The 18793-nt window shown below is 36.4% G+C and overlaps 1 protein-coding gene across 2 annotated transcripts in view; it reads right to left on the bottom strand.

Annotated features, from left to right (window-relative positions):
• The window catches only part of Itga1 (integrin subunit alpha 1), a 160552-nt gene that overhangs the window by 79909 nt on the left and 61850 nt on the right, over positions 1-18793 (bottom strand). For both annotated transcript variants that reach the window (XM_046456353.2, XM_058583117.1), the window contains exons 3-6: positions 8437-8549; positions 5817-5905; positions 5589-5700; positions 4861-4988 (exon numbers count right to left, since the gene is read on the bottom strand). In XM_046456353.2, coding sequence (XP_046312309.1) covers positions 4861-4988; positions 5589-5700; positions 5817-5905; positions 8437-8549 — 442 coding nt within the window. The remainder of the gene's footprint in view (positions 1-4860; positions 4989-5588; positions 5701-5816; positions 5906-8436; positions 8550-18793) is intronic.

Here is an 18793-nt window from a genome sequence, read left to right as displayed (position 1 = left end):
GTTTTTCTTAGTATACTTTTTGCCTTTTCAGGGACAGGGGTAGAGAAGATAAAGTCAGTGGTACAGAAATTCTTCCTGGACTGATATTATCCTAAGATGAATCAAATCCTGAGAGGTGCATATCCCTTCTTTATGGGTTTTTTTTTTTTTTTTTTTTTTAAGAATCTCTTCGACTGAGATGTCTCACTTACATCCTTTCACAGAGTGAATGTATTTAATGACCATAGTCTATAGAAATTCCCATGTCTTCTGCTTTTCTCTGCACATGCATTCACTCACTTCTACAAGACGGTATGGTCAGGACCTGACAAGACCTCATGCTGGCTCTCCGTTTGAGTGACCCAGACTGACCCATGGAACATAATCTTCTTTTTTGTTGTTGTTATAACAAATTCTGGGAATAGGCTGATCCCAGGGCAGCTACCTCTTCTTTGAGTTGTCTGTCCATCACTAGACACTGCTATTGTGCCCTTTAGATATTTCAGGCAGGAGTCAGGCATCAGTTGACTATGTCCCAATTCAATAGACAAACATCAAGATTACTGTATGATCCCAGGGAAGCCATTCTCAGTAGGTCCTCCTACAGAGAAATCCTCATAACATAATCCTCCTGCTAACTCCATCCCTGATGCTTTTATAATTTTGCTGTGGTTGAGATGTCTAAGAGTTTGCTACTCTGCTTGCTCTTAGATTTCTATCTTTGCAACTTCTGGAAAATGTCTCCCAGAATTTGTTTTGATATTTGTTCCTTTCAGGAATCGGGGTTGAAAAATTAAATATAAGGAGAAGAAAAAATTCCAGCAGCAAATTCTGCCAATCAGTCAGAATTCAATGCTTTAATTCAAACAAAAAAACATTCAAACACAAACAAAAGAAATAAAGGGAAATCAAACTTACTAAATTATATTAATAACTGATCAGGGGAAAATTGGTTGTCAAAACAAATTGTCCATTCTTGGGATTACAGTGAGACCACATGAAAGATGAGCATGTTTTTCAGTGTACATTTCTCAAAAGAGGAAGTATCTTTCCAAATTTTCTATGAATGAATTTCTTTTCTGAATCCACTGAAGGAATATCAAACATTAAAGACAGTTTGAACATGTTATACTCAAAACCCTATTCAATGTTGTTTAGGAAATGTAATAGTTTAGGTAATCTGCCCTTCCAATTCCTTTATTTTAGAGAATTATTTGTGAAACTAGTCCTAGATATAGTTTAATTAAATATGAAAAGATTAGTGGATATTCAAGTATGAATAATAAAGACCAAAGTATAAGTTAATTTACTTAAAAGAATATTAAAAATGCCAGCTGTAGAAAAAGTCTCATTAAATGTCTACATCAGAGAAGAATACAACTCTGTATTTACTATGATACACATGTATTCAACAAGTGTTCTTGAGGGTTGATTATTAGAATGCTGGGCTGGTCATGGATGTAAGAGATGAGATAGTCTTTAGGAAGCAGATTCTTTCTGGTAAAGTTAGAAGATACTACAAATGACAGTGTGCTCATTGTTTCTTTAAGAAATGTTCCTCTGTATATAATGGGGTCCTAAAACTAAATAACTTTGACTCCACTTCTCTTTCTCAGACTAAGTTCTTTTCCCTCCATTCACTGGTGCTTCTGGGCTCCAAGGGATGGCCCCTATTGTTCTGAATAAAGTTATTGTTCCCTTCAAGAAATACATACAACTCCATGAAGCTCATCAGAGCAGGCTGGAATTCCCTGGTAGACAAGCAGAATAGTTTCTTGAAGAAGGGAGGGCCCTGATTCCCCAGGTGAGGTTTCCTGCTGAGCATATAAGGTTCAGGGGCTGCCAACTCACTCTGGCCCCCGACTCCACACCTTCCAACTACAGGCCAACACACACCCACACACACACACACACACAACACACACACCAAACATGCAATAGGCCTGAACTTGACCATTATATGAACTTCCTGGGGTGGCAGTAGTGAGCACCTTTATCTTTTGGAGCTGAGTACAGACAAACCCAACATGCATTCAGATCACTGTGTTAAGTACCAAACCCAGTGTCAAGGGCAAAGAACTGACAAGATGTGTGCAGAAATCCTGAAATCTAGTGCAACAGCCTGGCAATCCCACCCTTCGTGTCTGTGTAAGTTATGAACCTGCATCCTCAAGAAGCAGTCTGGGGACCTTAACCCATGCAGGGTCTCTCCTGTGCTGGAGCATAAGCAAACAGCCTCATCCATAAGTATTGCTCACCTCTTCCTCATTTCTCTCTCAAATTGAGCAAAAGAACCCGTGGATGAACTGATAACACCAAAATAAGCTGGAAACATAAAAAGTGCTATCCTTGTCTTCTTGTGATTCTGAACAGAGCAGCAAAACACATACACACAAAACAAACAACAAACAAAAACAAAAGTCCACACTGATTGGTAGCATCAGGACTTTTAGTAAGGTAAGTTAATTGCAGTTCTAACAGTAAAAAACAAAATTGTAGCAGAATGAGAGGAGTGTATAAATCATTGTTATCTATTTCCAAAACTGAGTCACTGGCACAGGACTTCACTGAAACAGTGATTATTATTCTGAAAGAAGCTTGTAGACCGAATTCCTGAAGCTAAAGAATGACTTCAAACTCATCACAGCTACACTAATTTTCACTCATAGCTACAAACATTTTTAGAGTAAAATAAGTGAATTTGAAGGTAAAATAAAATATTCAGATGACTATGCAATATTAGAAAATGCAAATGATATTCAGAGAATATTATTAGCTCTGTAAGGAAAAGATTTGATAAGAAGGTAAACTAGAAAGGACAAAACAGGGTAGAAGGGAAGAGAGCACAGCACAGAGAAAAGTGGTGGAAAAGGGAACACTGAGCAAGCAATTCGTTTCAGGTATATCAAGCAGGGAGTGGGGCGCCAGGAAGCGCGGTGTGGTTCCGGCTAAGGGGTTGCCCTAGGAAGGAGGAGGAAATAGAAAGGGATAGAGAAATACTATTTAGGCAGTTAGATGGGACCTGCTCTGATAGCACTCATAAAGTAAAAGCATAGGACTGCAATGACAGATCTGTTTGTTCTGATCCACTATGAACAAGCAAGGTGACCTTGAACAATATACCTGGCTTCTCACATTCCCTTCATACTGTGACATTTGGGGCTCTTAGACCTCCTAGTTTTCAATTTATAGGTCTATGAAATCTTATTGACCAAGATGAGAGAAGAGAGGAGAACAACAGAAAGGAGGAAGAGAGAAGGATCTTGAGAAGCAGAAAAAAGGAGGCTTAAGGCAACTTGTGCTAGAAGTAAGAGCAAGTGAAAAGTCTAGAATGGTCTTTGAGGATGCAGGCTGACTCATGCCCTAAGGAAAGAAGAGATAACAGTATCCTTTCCAAATCTCTAATGATTCACTTGAGAAGGTCAACCACAGTTGCAACTAGGAAAGTTTACATTTTGTGATATGAAAAAGCCCATTTCCTTTTAATGATTCTACACTGATTTCAGTAAGTTTTCTGTTGTCAGTGGGATATACATGACCGAACCCTTCAACTAGACTTCTATGGAGCCCTATTCAACCTTGGATTAGTGAAAAATGATATTTTGCTTTTATTTATGAGTTATAATTTGAACTCTTCAACTATGAAAATCTTTATCATTTTGGAAAGTTGTACATATCATGGGGGGGGGAGCTAACTCCCCCCACAGAAGCACACAGACACCTATCTGTGTATATGAGTGTACTATGTCACAAGTTTAACCTGGATGTGACTAACACTGATATATATATAGTCAGACCATTTTTTTCACTGCTTCAGAAAATTCTCCCAAATTAGTCTCAGAGAGGAAGGAGAGATCAGTGGACTGCATGTACATTCCTAGAGGTTCCTATGCCCTCTGATCACCCCCACACCATGCAGACTCAGGTTGTAGTGCTGATTCCTACCTTGTACACACTGTCTCTTTTGACATTTAATTTGCCTGTTATTTATTATGTCTGCTCCATATTTTATGTACGACCATATAAGTTTAAAAAACATTAAACTAATTAAAATTAACTCAGTGTCTTGAATGAAAGAGTTCTGCAAGAATTTTCACTTCATTTAGAGGAGATAAAAGGGGATGTGTTCAGAAACAGAGGCTTGGTGGAAAACAAAAATGAAGTGATAACAATTTGACTTTCTTTAGCTAGAGCCTACAGCATTGTTTTTTATTTAAGGAAGTAAATTAATATAGGGGAAAAGATATTTTGAGCAATATCCAGTGGTTAGTTACTAATTTGTTTATACAGTTTGAGAAAGGAGATTATAATGTGATGGATTCTTTTGAGACTTCATTTTAGTTTCTGAAAACTTGCTCTGACATTATCAAAGGTGTCTACATTTGTTCCATACTTAGTAATTAAGTTATAAGTTTATAGATACCCTTCAGGGATATCTTCTAAGAACATTGAAAATGGAAGTTTTCATACTTTGTGTTTAGAAAATTACATATTCTAACTCAGTGCAGAGGTGCATGCTTGTAATCCCAGCAGCTTGGGATGCTAAGGCAAGAGACTGAGAGTTCAAAGCCAGCCTCTACAACTTAGTGAGGTCATAAGCAACTCAGTGAGAACCTGTCTTTAAATAAAATGTAAAAAAAAAGGACTGGGGATTTGTCTTAGTGATCAGAACCCCTGTGTTCAATCTCCAGTGGGGAAAAAAAAGAAAATTACATCTTTTAGAGTAATGTTCCTTTTGTTAGAAATAAAACGGAGATATGACATATAAAACACATCCTTAATTTTTGCTTTATTAATTTATTTTCAGAATATTTTTCTTTATTAAAAATTAATGTATTTTTATCTTCAGAACAACAGAAATAAAAATTCAGAGTCACATACCTGTGTCTGTTTAGGACCAATATCCATTCTTTCCAGAAGGTCATTTAAAAAAGCCGTGACACTCTCCCAGGGGTAAATACTGTTGGAACCATCTAGCACTATGACTATGTCCAGCTGAGTGCTGCATTCTACAATAAAAGAGGAAGTTATGTAAATTTGGAATCTATCTTTTTAGAAGTCTACAAAATGTTCTCAAGGACAACAGCAATTCATTTTAAAAGGTGAATGGATGCTCTACAAAGTGGACACACTGCTTTTCTAATAAGAAAAATAGTTTTAGATAAGTAAAGGAGATAAGAAATACTTATTGCACTGTTAGGATTGTTCTGGCTTCATGGTAAGTAAAACACATTTCTAATTTTAATTAATGTTGTACAAGAGTTATGTTAGGAAATTATCTCAATAATAATTTGATAAAACATTTCTCGTTCTGTGAATATCTCACATGAAGTTCCTTTCCTCCAAGAGACTCACCTTTAAACACAAGTAATGAGACAGCCTTAGCTATGAAGTTTAAATATGACTCTCTAAAGGTTATTTACACTGTATCAATTCCAAAAATAGCTACAAAGCTTGGTTATATGATGGCAAAGCAAACATTTACCTAAATTGGTAGTGCTGGTAGCTGACAAAACACTCAAAGCTTTTTGGTATGCTCCCGTGTATACATACGCCTCATTCATTGCTTTGCTTTTCAAACACACGAGAAGATTGCATAAAATCGGTACCTTGTACGGGGGCAAAGGAGTTCACCACTTGAAATGTGGGACTGACGTCAGAACAGATTCCAGTTGTGTAGTGCAAATGTCCACATCTATAGGCATATAAGGGCCCGCAAGCCTTTTAAAAAATTTAAAATAGTAAGAATTAAAATGATATAACAGATTAACAGATTTTGAAATACTTAATAATAATAGCATGCCTGTTGTGATGAAATATTACTCGTTCTTTCTTACCAGAAACCCTCCATTTGGATTGGTGACTAACGTTGATCCAAAAGTCATGTTCTCCTTTACTTCTGTGACGTTTGGAATTGATGTATTAACTACAAAATAGAACAAAGTGTTTAATATGAGTGAAAATAAGTTTCAGAAAGTGAAATGAAGACCAGTAGAGGAAAGGAAAGGGAATAGGGGAAGGGAAGATGGAAGGAAAAGGGGAAGTATGGGGACTCATTGGAGCAATTTTATTCCATGCTTGTATAATTATGTCAAAATGAATATCAATATTTTGTGTAACCATAATGTACTAATAAATTTTTAAAAAATTTTTATTTGGTTTGCTCATAGCACATTCTTCCCTTGGTTCAACTAAACAGACTTGCAAGTTTTACCAAGAAATATAATGAGCTAGCTAATGCAAAAGAGTTGGCTTCTGTCCCAGAAACGTTGTTACAATGTTTCAAATAGTTTTGTTGAACTGTGAAAGAATGCCGAACTAGCAAGGTAATGAGAGTGTGGGACTACTTTTCACAAGTTTTTGCTAATTAAATCAAATAAAATATTTAATTTCATAAGATGGTAATAAACAACCAGTGATGAAATGCCAGTTATGGCTAGAAAGCAGAAAATGTGTAGAAGATCAGAAACACAAATTTTTTCACTATAATTTCCAAATTCTTGGGGGCATTATGAGAGTTATAGTGAAAACTGAAACAAGATTGGAGAGGTGACCAAGAAGTTTGGATAAAGGGAATATGACGAAGAAAGCTACATTAGACATTCCAAATATGAATGCTAAATTCTGCAGCATACCAACCTGACAAAATTGGCAGGGAACTCCATTTATACATATATATTTTAACAGTTTGGATAGGAAAAGCAAAATCATCTACACCTTGTATAGTAAAATGCATAAATATTTGAAAGGAACAAAATTCAAGATCAAGAAAAAAATTGTCTCAGCCTCATACCTTAAGACTATAGATTTAAATTAGACAATGAAACAGAGGTTTCTGAATGATTAATATGTCTTCTGATCTGAGAATTGGTCCTTATCCAAGACTTTAGTCTTGCTTTCAAAGCACCTAGAACTGGGCTCTTAGATACATTGTTCCTGAATAATCAGGATTAGATTTTTTTTTTTTTAATATAACAGTTGACCCAGGAGCAGCATTGCTTGAACAATTAGGGGATACCACAGACACCTCCCTGTTCTCCTTGATGTGGTTAAATTCTCTAGGCTAATTTTAACACTGTATTCCAAGTAATAGAGGAATAGCTCCTATCATTAAAAATCCTTTGGAAATAACAGGTATAAATTCTAGGAAAAGGAAAAAAGTATGTCTGAAACAACTATCTGAAGGCACTGGAAAGTAACCAAAAGCAGGCAGAAACTAGGAAGGAAACTATACTAGGAAGAAGAAATTGGCACTGAGTATCTTATTTTTTTGTTTTATTTTTATTATTTTTTTTGGCTTTTATTTTGAGGGAAGACTCTAGTCAGTAATAAAACTCTAACAGAACTCCCAGTCTTGCTATCTTGAAGAAAAACAGGATAGAAATTGGGGCCAATGACAGAATCTGCAAAGTATAGAGGGGAGATATCTTCAGGGAAAAAAAGAAGAACGAAACGACAGTTCTAACATATGCATACATATTCTGTTCAAATAACTGGATGACTTGAATATTAAATGTGCAGAGTGGACTTCATATAGCTCAGCTGAACTGAATAGAGATTTTAACTGCTTCTCATTGCAGTAAAGTAAGTATATGCAAATTAACCTCAGCCACATTAATTGCCTGTTAAAAAGTTTAGACTGTTCAAAGGAACATAAGAGAATGTAGAACTTTCACACTTGTAATTCAAATATACAATTGGTTTATGATTCAAAAATCCTCCACATAAGAAACAAGAAAATGTGACTCAAGGAAAGGTAATAAATGTAAAGTAAGGTTGAGATATTTCAGTTGTTGGCATTATTAGGCAAAGGTATTAAAGCAACTATTGCAACTACGTTCATGAATGTGAAGGAAAAAACTGCTCATAATGAACAAATAGGAAATTCTTAAAAAGAAAACTAAAATGCAATTTCTGCAATAAACTTGTGAAACTGTAAATCATTTTTATGGTACTTAATATTGTACAGAACACTAATAATGTTCTAACACCAAGCCTTCTAATCATGATCCAACTACAGAGATTTTTCTATCAAATATATTTACTTCAACATTCAATATTAAATTTTTTTTAAAAAATCAAACTTATTTATTATAATTTCTCTGTTCTATTTCCCTTTAAGAACCAGGTAGTAAGTTAAATTTTGTGGAAGAAGGGTGAGGGACTGGCTTATTTGAAGTTCTTTCATGTTGCCCTTGGTTTACAAAGGATCCAAATAATGCAGAGAGGTAGAAGTTACACATCTAGTAAGATACTCTAAATCTATTGGATGTTTCATGATGACCTGCTAAAGCAAATGAGGGCAGAGAAAACTGAAATGTTATTGTGGGTGCATTTGGATGATAATTGAAGAATGATTACAGATATTTCTAAAATATTTCTTGGGTTACTTGAAAATTATTGTCAGCAAGAATATTGGGCATCATATAGAATGAGAATTTCTTTGATTTTACATACCTGGGAGATCCAGTTTTGTACAAGGTAATGATTCATCTCTTCTAACTGGACACTTATAGACATCTCCAGTTCTAGTTTTGGGTTGACCAACTAAAGGAGAACCAATAAGCACCCTGGAAATTAAATGAAGCAATTAACATTTTTAACAATAATAAAAAAAGTTTATTTAATTATTTTATGACTAATTCTAGGTTATTGAGAGTAGGTTACCATGTATATAATTAGATAATAATCCTGTTGGTAATTTAGTATTATCTAAAATAATATCACTGATTTGAATTTTAAAATATATTATTTGGATATAGAATGTCTTTTAAGTCTTATGTGTTGAAGACTTGATTCCTAATGCAGCAATGTTCAGAAGTGAGGCTTTTAGGAAATGATGGAATTATAACCTCATTTATGAATTAAGCCATTTTTTGTATTAGTAATCTGAATAGACTACGGGAAGGCTGTGGAAACTGTAGGCAGATGAAATGTGTTGGAGGAAACAGGTTACTGGTGGCATGCCCTGGAGGAGTATATCTTGTCCTTGGCCCCTTTCTTCCTCCCTCCCCACCTCCTTCATGGCTGCCATGACCTGAGCAACTTTCTTCTCCCACACCCTTCCACCATGATGTTCTATGTCATCTTAGGCTCAGAGCAATGGAGACAGGTGATGATGAACTGAAACCTCTGAAACTGTGAGTCAAAATAAGTCTTTCCTTCTCAGCAATAAATAGCTGACCAGCACACTATATGAATATGAGAGTAATCTGATAGATTTGTTTTATTTTTATCTATAATATTATCAATGTTTTTAGATGCTGAAATAATCAATAATAGCTCAGTCTGCTACTTTGTTTACAAAACACAAAAAAGTATATGACTTTTTCCCATGAAAAACTGATAATTTCCCAGAGAAGTCAAGAAATACAAATGTGGGATTATCATAAGATTTAACATTCTATGTGTTAGTTTACATGCACTTAGAAAATGGGAATAATTATGAGATCTAGAAAAAAAATCACTTATTGTCTTTTTAAACAGAATTATAAAATCACTCTAATAGTGAGAAATAGAAAAAATAAAATCACTATTCATTTTAGTTCTAGCAAGTTGTCTAACAGTCTCTCATGATTGCTTCAGAAATTGAATAAATGAATGTGGTTGAATGTTAGGGTACTTGGGTGGACCCACAGTTGCTGATTCATTATTGCCTAACCAGCTACATCCCAAGACTGATTTCTGCCACCAAAGGACTCTAGTCATATACCATTAGGCTTTGCACTTGTGATTATCTCAGACTACATCTTTATTGATGACTGGAGCAAATACACAAAAAGCATTCATATACTTAAAAGTTTATCTAGCTATCTATATTTATATTTGAGGACTTAGATATATCTCAACATTTTAGAATAATAAACAAAATTTAATAAGAAACTATGCAAATAACTTCACTTAACTGCAAACTATTGTCTATATTAGTACAGGATGTTGGAAACCTCACTAATGGGAGTTCATGTCAAAAAGTCTTGAGGGATTTCATTAACAGTGCTCAAACACTAGCCAATAGTGTATTTTGGTGCCAAAAATGCTAATGTGACCTTACTCTGCATTGCTAGAAATAGACGCCCTGGTCAAGTAAAGTGATAGCCTCGCTGTGCTCTGCACTGGTCAGACCATGTCTGGAATCTCCAAATTCAGAAGGACATAGGCACAATGGAATGTATTTAGGAGGATGTGACTTAGATGATTAAGAGCCTGGCAATTTTGTCAGACAAGAGATATTCACAAGAAAGTTGAGGATATTTAGCATGGAGAAAGAATGTCTGATAAAACCCTAAGAGGTCGTACAGGGGTACAAGTCAAGCAGGCATACATTTTTAAATATTTAAATATCTGTCATATTGAAAAAGCAATGAAAACTTTTTCTATAGGTCCTTTGGGCAAACTAGCATTAACGAAAATAGGTTTTACAACAATTGAATTATCGAAACATTGAATAGACTCCCTAAAACATTCTTATAGTATAATGCCTTTGCAAAGCAATTTCTGCTGTGCATAAAGACCCATTAAAAACCTTCAAAGCCTTTAAGGCATAATTATTATTTCTGGGAACATATTATTAAAAAATGAAAATAAATTAAAGCTTCATGCACAAAGATAATTCCAAGAAAAAGGTAACAGTAATATAGTCAAAACAAGAACTAATTATTTCTGATTCACTCTGTAAAATATTGTGCTGTCATAAGAAATAATAGTTAATAAGATTCCATGGTGGTATTAAAAATTATTTATCACCAAATTCAAAGCAAAAGCCTACCTAATTTAGTGAAAACCTGTGGCCTATTAAACTGAAAGATACTGAATTATTAATCTCCTCATGATAACAATAAAAACATCTAGCATTTATTGAATTTATAACATGTACCAGACACTGTACTAAGTGTTTTCTATGCACTAAGTAATTATGTTCTCTTCATGAAAGATAGCATAAACTTTGGTGCCAGATTTTGTGAGTTCAAGTCATGACTTGACTTAACATTTACTCAACAATATAATTTAGAATTCAATTGCCCTCTTTTGCCCTAGTTTCTTCACTGATAAAATGGAGATAGTGGGAGTACCTATCTCACAAGATAATCATGAAAATTAAATGAGTTAATGAATATAAAATACTTACCACAGTATTTAGCTCACTGTATGTGCTATCTAAATTTTAGTTCTTTTTTATTGTTATATTTTTATTTCATATTATTAAATAGCTAATATCTTTGTAAAACATTGATTAAAAGAAAATACATCAAAACATAACAAATTATATTAAAAGATTATAATTAGTCTTTTTCAATATTTTCAAAATTTATATATAATATGTCTGAATAAATTAGCTTTATACTTAAGAACAGTTTTGAGAAAAGAAGTATCAGCCTATTGTTCTTCAAAGTATTTAACTGAGGCAAATAGACTAAGTAATGTTTGTTAAAAACATTCTACCTGTTGGGCATTTACACCAGGTCATAGAAACTGAAAAGGGATAAAACACACTCTTTTTAATTTGCTTAAAATTTATAGGGACAACCCAAACTATGAGTGTATATTGTAATACTGAATAGGTTTGAACTTGGTGCAACATCAGCAAAGCCTTAGAAGCAAGAAAAAATACCACTCCTTTGATAAGTACATGTAGCTCAGGTTAGCTGGAATGTAAGTTGAGGCTGGATGAGGAAACAGGGTTTGATCCTCTTTAGGAAATATTGATATATTTTATAGAAGAGGAAGTTAGGAATTGTTGAAACTTTTAAAGAGGGTATGCCATGATCATGTCTTTAATTTTAAAGCTTATTTGCTTCATGTTACAGGAATAAATGGAGAGGAGCAAAACTAGGGTCAGAAACAAGGCCAGAGTTCCTAAAGTAATCCAGATGAGCAATTGAATAAAGGACATAGAGAGGAAAGAAAAACTGACTCTGTAAATATTTAGGATATAAGTTATGTGAGTTTGGTGTGCGTGGAGGTCTTCATAAGCAAAACTGAGGCAAACTAACTTGGAACAGATAGATTTCTTGGTAGCTATTTCAAGTATGTACAGGTGTGAAGATAGGGGAAATGGGGCTGGGGTCGAGGCTCAGTGGTAAAGCATTTGCCTAGTACCTGAGAGGCACTGGGTTCAATCCTCAGCACAACATAAAATAAAATAAATAAAATAAAGGTATTGTGTTCACCTACAACTAAAAAAAAAGATGGGGGAAATGACAGGCAGAAGGAAGAAAGTCCCCCTCCAAAAAAAAGGTGTGCGGGGGGGTGTTGCTTCTGTAGGTAACTGGGCTCAGTTTTGCTAGGGAAAACAATGTGGAACATGTAGGAGCAGGCTATAAGCATGGTTGAAGTCCTAATATTAAATGTTACCATGTCCCCCCATAGTTTTATTGGTGCATTATAATTGTACATATTTGTGGGATTTATTGTTACATATTTTACAGGCAAATGATATAACAATAAAATTTGGTCAGTATCATTCTCCAAATGTTATCATCATAAAAGAGTACAAAGTAAGAAGAGCTGAAGACTGACATTTGATGAAAATATCAGAGTTTTAATAAGTGAAAAAGGAAAATTAGGTAAGAGTTATCAGAGAGGGAGAGGGAGTATGTCAGAAAAGCCAAAAAGGCAAAGAAGGTCAACAATTTACATTGTCCTGTTAGAATATCCTTCCAAAGTACCTTGGGCTTATGCACATTTTTTGGACACATATGCCTTTCCACAGCACTAAGTCCTGATGAATCCAAATTTAAAAAGTTTAGAGTAAAAAGGGTTATTTTAAGTTTATCTTTGGAGAATATATACCCCTTCCCAATTCCCTCTTTTTGCTTTAATAAGTACATTTTAGTAGTTTGATGAGCTCTTTCAACTATGCCTTGTCCCTGTGGATTGTATGGGATTCCTGTTATATGAGTAATGCCAAATGATGAGCAAAATTGTTTAAAAGAGGTAGAAGTATAACCAGGGGCATTATCTGTTTTTAACTGTTTTGGAACACCCACAGTGGCAAAATTTTGTAAGCAATGAGCTATAATATCTTTAGTTTTTTCTCCGGCATGAAGGGAGCCCATCAAAAATCCAGAAGAAGTATCAACTGTAACATGCAAATATTTTAATTTTCCAAATTTTGGCAAGTGTGTGACATCCATCTGCCAAATATGGTTAGGTATCAGTCCTCTAGGATTGACTCCAAGATTAACTTGTGGTAAAAAGGTCACACAATTTTGACATTGATTTATTATTTGTCTAGCTTGTTCCTTAATTATTTTAAAACGCTTTTGTAAAGTATTAGCATTGACATGGAACTTTTTATGAATATTTATAGCTTCTTCTAGTGTAGAGAAAATATGTATGTCATGTGTAGTTTTATCAGCTAAATCATTGCCCAAACTAAGGGCTCCAGGCAATCCTGTATGTGCCCTGATATGCTGGGAGCCATTAGCCAAGTAGGTATGACAATTTCCTTGCCAGCAAGCCCCATGTTGCTTAGTGGAAGGACTCGTGGAAATAGGACATTTTGCAGTGACATTGCATCTAAGGTGACCTTGTTCAAGGACCAGGGCGGATCCGGGTTTAGGGCATTCCCGGTTTAGGATAATCTGGGTTTAGGGTGGTTCCAGGTTTAAGGTTATTCCTGCTGGGAATAGGGCGGCGTATCCTGCTGCCTGAGTTCCCCTTGAGTTCTCACGGGATTCAGAGTATTTTTTGGGAGACAGAAGCCCAGCGGGGGTGGATTTGGGCAGAGAACGTGGATTTCCCCAGAACGTGATTGTAGATGGCTGGTGTGAGTTCGGGAATAAAGAGTTGCTGTTTGAATCTACAAGCTGTGTGGTGGCTCATGATTTTGTGCCCAGCCAGACTGCGGCACTGATATGTCCTATAAAGAATGGATCTTTTCTGTCCCAGATTAGACTTTGTATAGTGGAAAGCAAAGAGAAAACAGTAGAGGAAGGGGAAATCCTACCAGCATCTTCAAGGGATACTATAGCATTAACTATATACTGACTATCGGAAAATAAATTAAACACAGAATCTTTAAACATCACAAAATCTTGTAATACTGCATTAAGCTCTACCTTTTGAGCTGATTGTTTGGGTACTAAAAATGTAAAAGTTTGATCAGGTGTAACTATTGCTGCTGTACCATTATTTGACCCATCAGTGAATATATTTGGAGCATTCATGATAGGTGTTTTTCTTGTCATTTTTGGAAAAATTACAGGATGCAATGACCAAAAAGACAATAAAGGATTAAATGGTAAGTGGTTATCAAATGCAACATTAGATTTGCACATGATTATTGCCCAAGTATTTAACTCATTAGCTAACTCATCAATTTGATTCATAGTATATGGAGTAATAATTTTATTGGGAGAAATTCCAAACACTCCCTTTGCTGCTTTTATTCCTTTGAGTATTAATTGTCCTACAGCCTCAGGATACCTAGTAAGAATAGTGTTAGGAGAATAAGATAAATGTATCCATAATAATGGACCTTCTTGCCAAAATACTCCTGTAGGAATATTTTTTGTTGGTAGTACAATAAATAATAAAGGCAAACTTATATCAATTCTATCCAAATGCATATTTTCCATATATGTTTCAATGATTTTTAATGCCTTTCTTGCTTCAGGCGTTAACATGCGGGGTGAATTTGGATCTGATGGACCTTTTAGGATATCAAATAAAGGTCCCAACTCTCCTGTTGGTATACCTAGATAAGGCCTTATCCAATTTATGTCTCCTAATAACTTTTGAAAGTCGTTAAGTGATTTGAGTTGATCTACTCGTATTTGAATTTTTGGTTGAGGATAATAGAACTCCTAAATAATTAATTGGAAAATTTAATTGTAATTATCTATTTCTATCTCTAGATTATAATTTTTTAATAAGTTTGTAAGTATGGCATAACATTCTAGCAATGTGTTTTTATCTTTGTGTGCTAATAATACATCATCCATATAGTGAAATATTTGTAGTTCAGGATTTTGATTTCTAAGTGGCTGGATTACTTTGTTAACATAAATTTGACACATAGTTGGGCTGTTATCCATCCCTTGAGGGAGTACCTTCCATTCATATCTCTGTTCAGGACCTTCATGATTCAGTGCAGGGATAGTAAATGCAAAAACGTGGACTATCATCAGGATGAATTGGAATTGAAAAAAAACAATATTTAATATCTATAACTAAAACATACCAAGTTTTTGGCACAGCAGACAATTGAGGAATCCCCGATTGAGCAGGTCCCATAATAACCATCTCATTATTAATGGCTCTTAAATCTTGCAATAATCTCCATTTACCAGATTTCTTTTTGATGACAAAAATGGGAGTATTATGGGGAGATACAGAAGGTTGTATATGTCCTTCTGCTAATTGTTGTTTGACCAGGTCATGGGCTGCTTGTATCTTTTCTTTAGTCAAGGGCCACTGAGAAACCCATACTGGTCTTTCTGATTTCCAAGTAATTTTTATTGTCTCAGTGGCCCTTTCTGAAAATCCAACCTATGTCTGTCTGTTCCTTGATCTATTTGTATTGGTGCTGCTATACCTTGTTCTTGTTTTTCTAATATTTTTCCTTTCCTAAAACCTTGTCTAGTCATAACAGTGGGTGCATTTTGGTTGATGTTATTTGTTAATGTCAAACCTAATTGATCTAGGACATCTGGTCCCCATAAATTTACAGGAAGATGATCCAATACATATGCCTGTATAGTTCCTTCGCATCCTTCAGGATCCTTCCAATCTAATACCATTGCACTTCTTTGGGGATTAGTCGCCACTCTTAGGCCTCAAAGCGTTTGAGTGGCTTGTTGTAATGGCCAATGTTTTGGCCATTCTTGACGAGAGATGATGCTAAGGTCTGCACCTGTATCCAGTATCCCATTAAATTCATGTCCTTGAATATTTAGTTTTAGCATGGGGCGAGAATCTAAATTTAAAAAAGCATAGCCCAATCTACACCTGTGGAGCCTAATCCCTTGGAACCTCTTTCTACACTACGACTGGAAAATTTATCATGTAGGCTGGGTATTATTAGTAACTGCTATTCTATCTCCTGGTGAAATTACTGATGTACCCTTTGGAGAACTAGCTATAATTTTTATTTCACCTTCATAATCGGGATCAATTACCCCAGGACTTATCATAAGTCCTTTTAGAGTAGAAGAGCTGTGTCCCAATAATAAGCCTACTGTTCCTTGGGGAAGAGGTCCTTTTACCCCTGTGGGAATGATTTGAACTCCCATCTCTGGAGTTAGTACTGCTCTGGTGGAGGCGCAGATGTCCAACCCTGCGCTCCCTCTGGTTTGTCTGATCAGGGATCTGATGGACAATGTGTCCTGGGCACTACCCTGATGGGGTTGCTGGGTTCCTCCAGTGCTCCATATATTTGTGGTTTTGGGCCCCGGAGCATTGGGCCCCCCTGTCCATTTTTTGGCAATGGAGCCCGATGCCTTTCTCCACAATATCGTGGATAAACACCTGGTCCTTGTTCGTTTTTTGATAATGGAGTACCCTCTATGGTGGTTTGAGAACAGCATTCATTAGCCCAATGTCTCCCTCTACAGCATTGTGGGCAAATACCTGGTATTCTACTCCTTTGATACCTAGTTTTATTAAACCCTCCTCCTATGGGGCAATTCCTTTTAAAATGTCCTGTTTGTTCACAATTGTAGCATGTTCTTGGCCTGGCATCTAAAGCCTGTTTTACTGCAGCTGCCACGACTTGCTCTTGTTCATTAATGTCTCTACATAATTTAATATATGTGTTTAAGTCTTCATGTTTCCATGGTCTAATGACTTCTCTGCACCAATGATTCTCTTGCTCATAAGCCAGTTGTTTTAGTAATGGCATTACTTGTTCTGTATTCCCAAAAACTCTGGTAGCTATTTGAATAAGCCTATCTACATTTTCAGCATAAGGTTCATTAGCTCCTTGTATTACCGTAGATAACTGTCCTTGTAAACCTCCATGTCCTTGTAAAGTCTTCCATGCCTTAATTGCATCTGCAGCAATTTGTGCGTATACACCAGGATCATATGCAATTTGTTGCTGCTGATCCTCATAAGGTCCCTTTCCTAACAACATATCTAGATTTCTCTGAGGATAACCAGCTGCTGCATTTCGCCTAGCTGTCTCCTTGCAAAATTCCTCATTGGCAACCTTCCATAACAGGTATTGTCCTCCATTTAGCACAGCTTTACACATATTAGCCCAATCTGCTGGCGTCATGTTCAAGTTGTTAATGGATTTGACCATGCTTACAGTGAAGGGTGCTTGAGGACCATAGGTTGTTACAGCCTCTTTTAGCTGCTTCACTGTTTTGAAATCTAAAGCATGGTGAATTCGCTGCCCTCCTGCCTCAAATACAGGGCATGTTAATATTTGAGATCCTGTCTCAGGATCCCAACTATCAACTGCAGGGGTTGGGGGCCTCCCAGCATATGGAGGTGGCGCTGTTGGTTGGACACTTACACCCTCTGGTGATAGAAAGGTGTTAGTAGCAGTCTCCTGTTGTAACTTTTCCCCTGATGGCTTTTTCTGCTCTAAGCTTTCTTCCTCTATCTGACTAGCTCGAAAGACCTTCTCTTTTACTTGAATCTTTTCCTCTTTCTGACTAACTTGAGAGACCTTCTCTTTTACTTGAATCAATATGTCTTCTCCTTCCTCTACCTTTGTCTGAACTGAAGGCTTTGGACTAAGCAAACAAGATACCAACGCCCACAATGCCAATGTGCCAACTGGCAGAGTTCCTGGGCTTTTCTTTTCTATTCTTTTTAAATCTTCACCATGATGGTTCCATTGTGATATATTTAACAACTCCTCCTTAAAAAGCCATGGGCTACATTTTTGTATTGTATAACATATGCCCTGACTGCTCTTGATTTTACTGGGATGCCTCCTTCCTCTAACAATATACTTAACACTCTTTCTGTTTGTTTTTTACTAATTTCTGATCCCATATTTCTACTATAATACAACCCAACAAGATGATGCCAAACAAAGCCGAGACAGAATGAAACAAAAATGGAACAACAAAAAATCATTATAGCCTTTCTATCCTCCTGAAATGTCCATCCGTCCTTTCTCCCTATCTGTTCCTCAGACGCAAATAGTTTTTCCTCAGATGTGAGCGGTTTTTCTTCCGTCTCACTCATCTCCAGGGACAGGCAACTTAAAACAAAAGTGAAACAAAACAAAAGAAGAATCTTAAAATGGCTACCCATCCTCTCGCCCTGCCCTCAGGGGCGAGCAGTTTACCTTATCATTTACCCTCAGTTGTTCCCCATAAGGGCCACCAAATGCCGCAGTCTGGCTGGGCACAATTCAGGAGCCACTTGTCAAAAGAAACGAACTTTATTTTTAGAACCACACACGCCAAACAAAACAGCTCCTCAGGAAAAACCTTCAGAGCCCAACTGCCACCACCGGCTTCCCACAAGCCTCTCCACCTCCCCCACTCCTCCTGCTCTTGAGGCTGATTGGCTGGGTCGCATGGGCGGAGCCAAAAAAAGTCCCCCAATGAGCAGCTCCATGGTCTGAAAGGGCGGGGAAACAGCCCAATGAGCATCACCACAGAGGAGCCAATCAATTGCAGCTAGAAGTTTGCTGGGGCTACTGTGAGCCAATCATCAGCTGGCAGCTGGAAGTTTGCTGGCAGCTGGAAGTTTGCTGGGGCCCCTTCGGCTGTGGCTCTCAACAGAAGTGCAGGTAGATAGAACATAGGATACAGCCTGCAGATACTGAAACAGGGAGGATGAGCTTGCTTTCATCTTGAGGGCAATAGAAAAAGTACCTAGGAAATGGTGATAGCTGTAAAGTGAC

The sequence above is a fragment of the Marmota monax genome, unplaced genomic scaffold, assembly GCF_021218885.2.
Source record: "Marmota monax isolate L192 unplaced genomic scaffold, Marmota_monax_Labrador192_F-V1.1 WCK01_AAM20220418_F8-fsc00037, whole genome shotgun sequence".
NCBI lineage: Eukaryota > Metazoa > Chordata > Mammalia > Rodentia > Sciuridae > Marmota > Marmota monax.
Note: the sequence above shows the minus strand (reverse complement) of the source record. Positions and strands in the feature narration are given on the sequence as shown.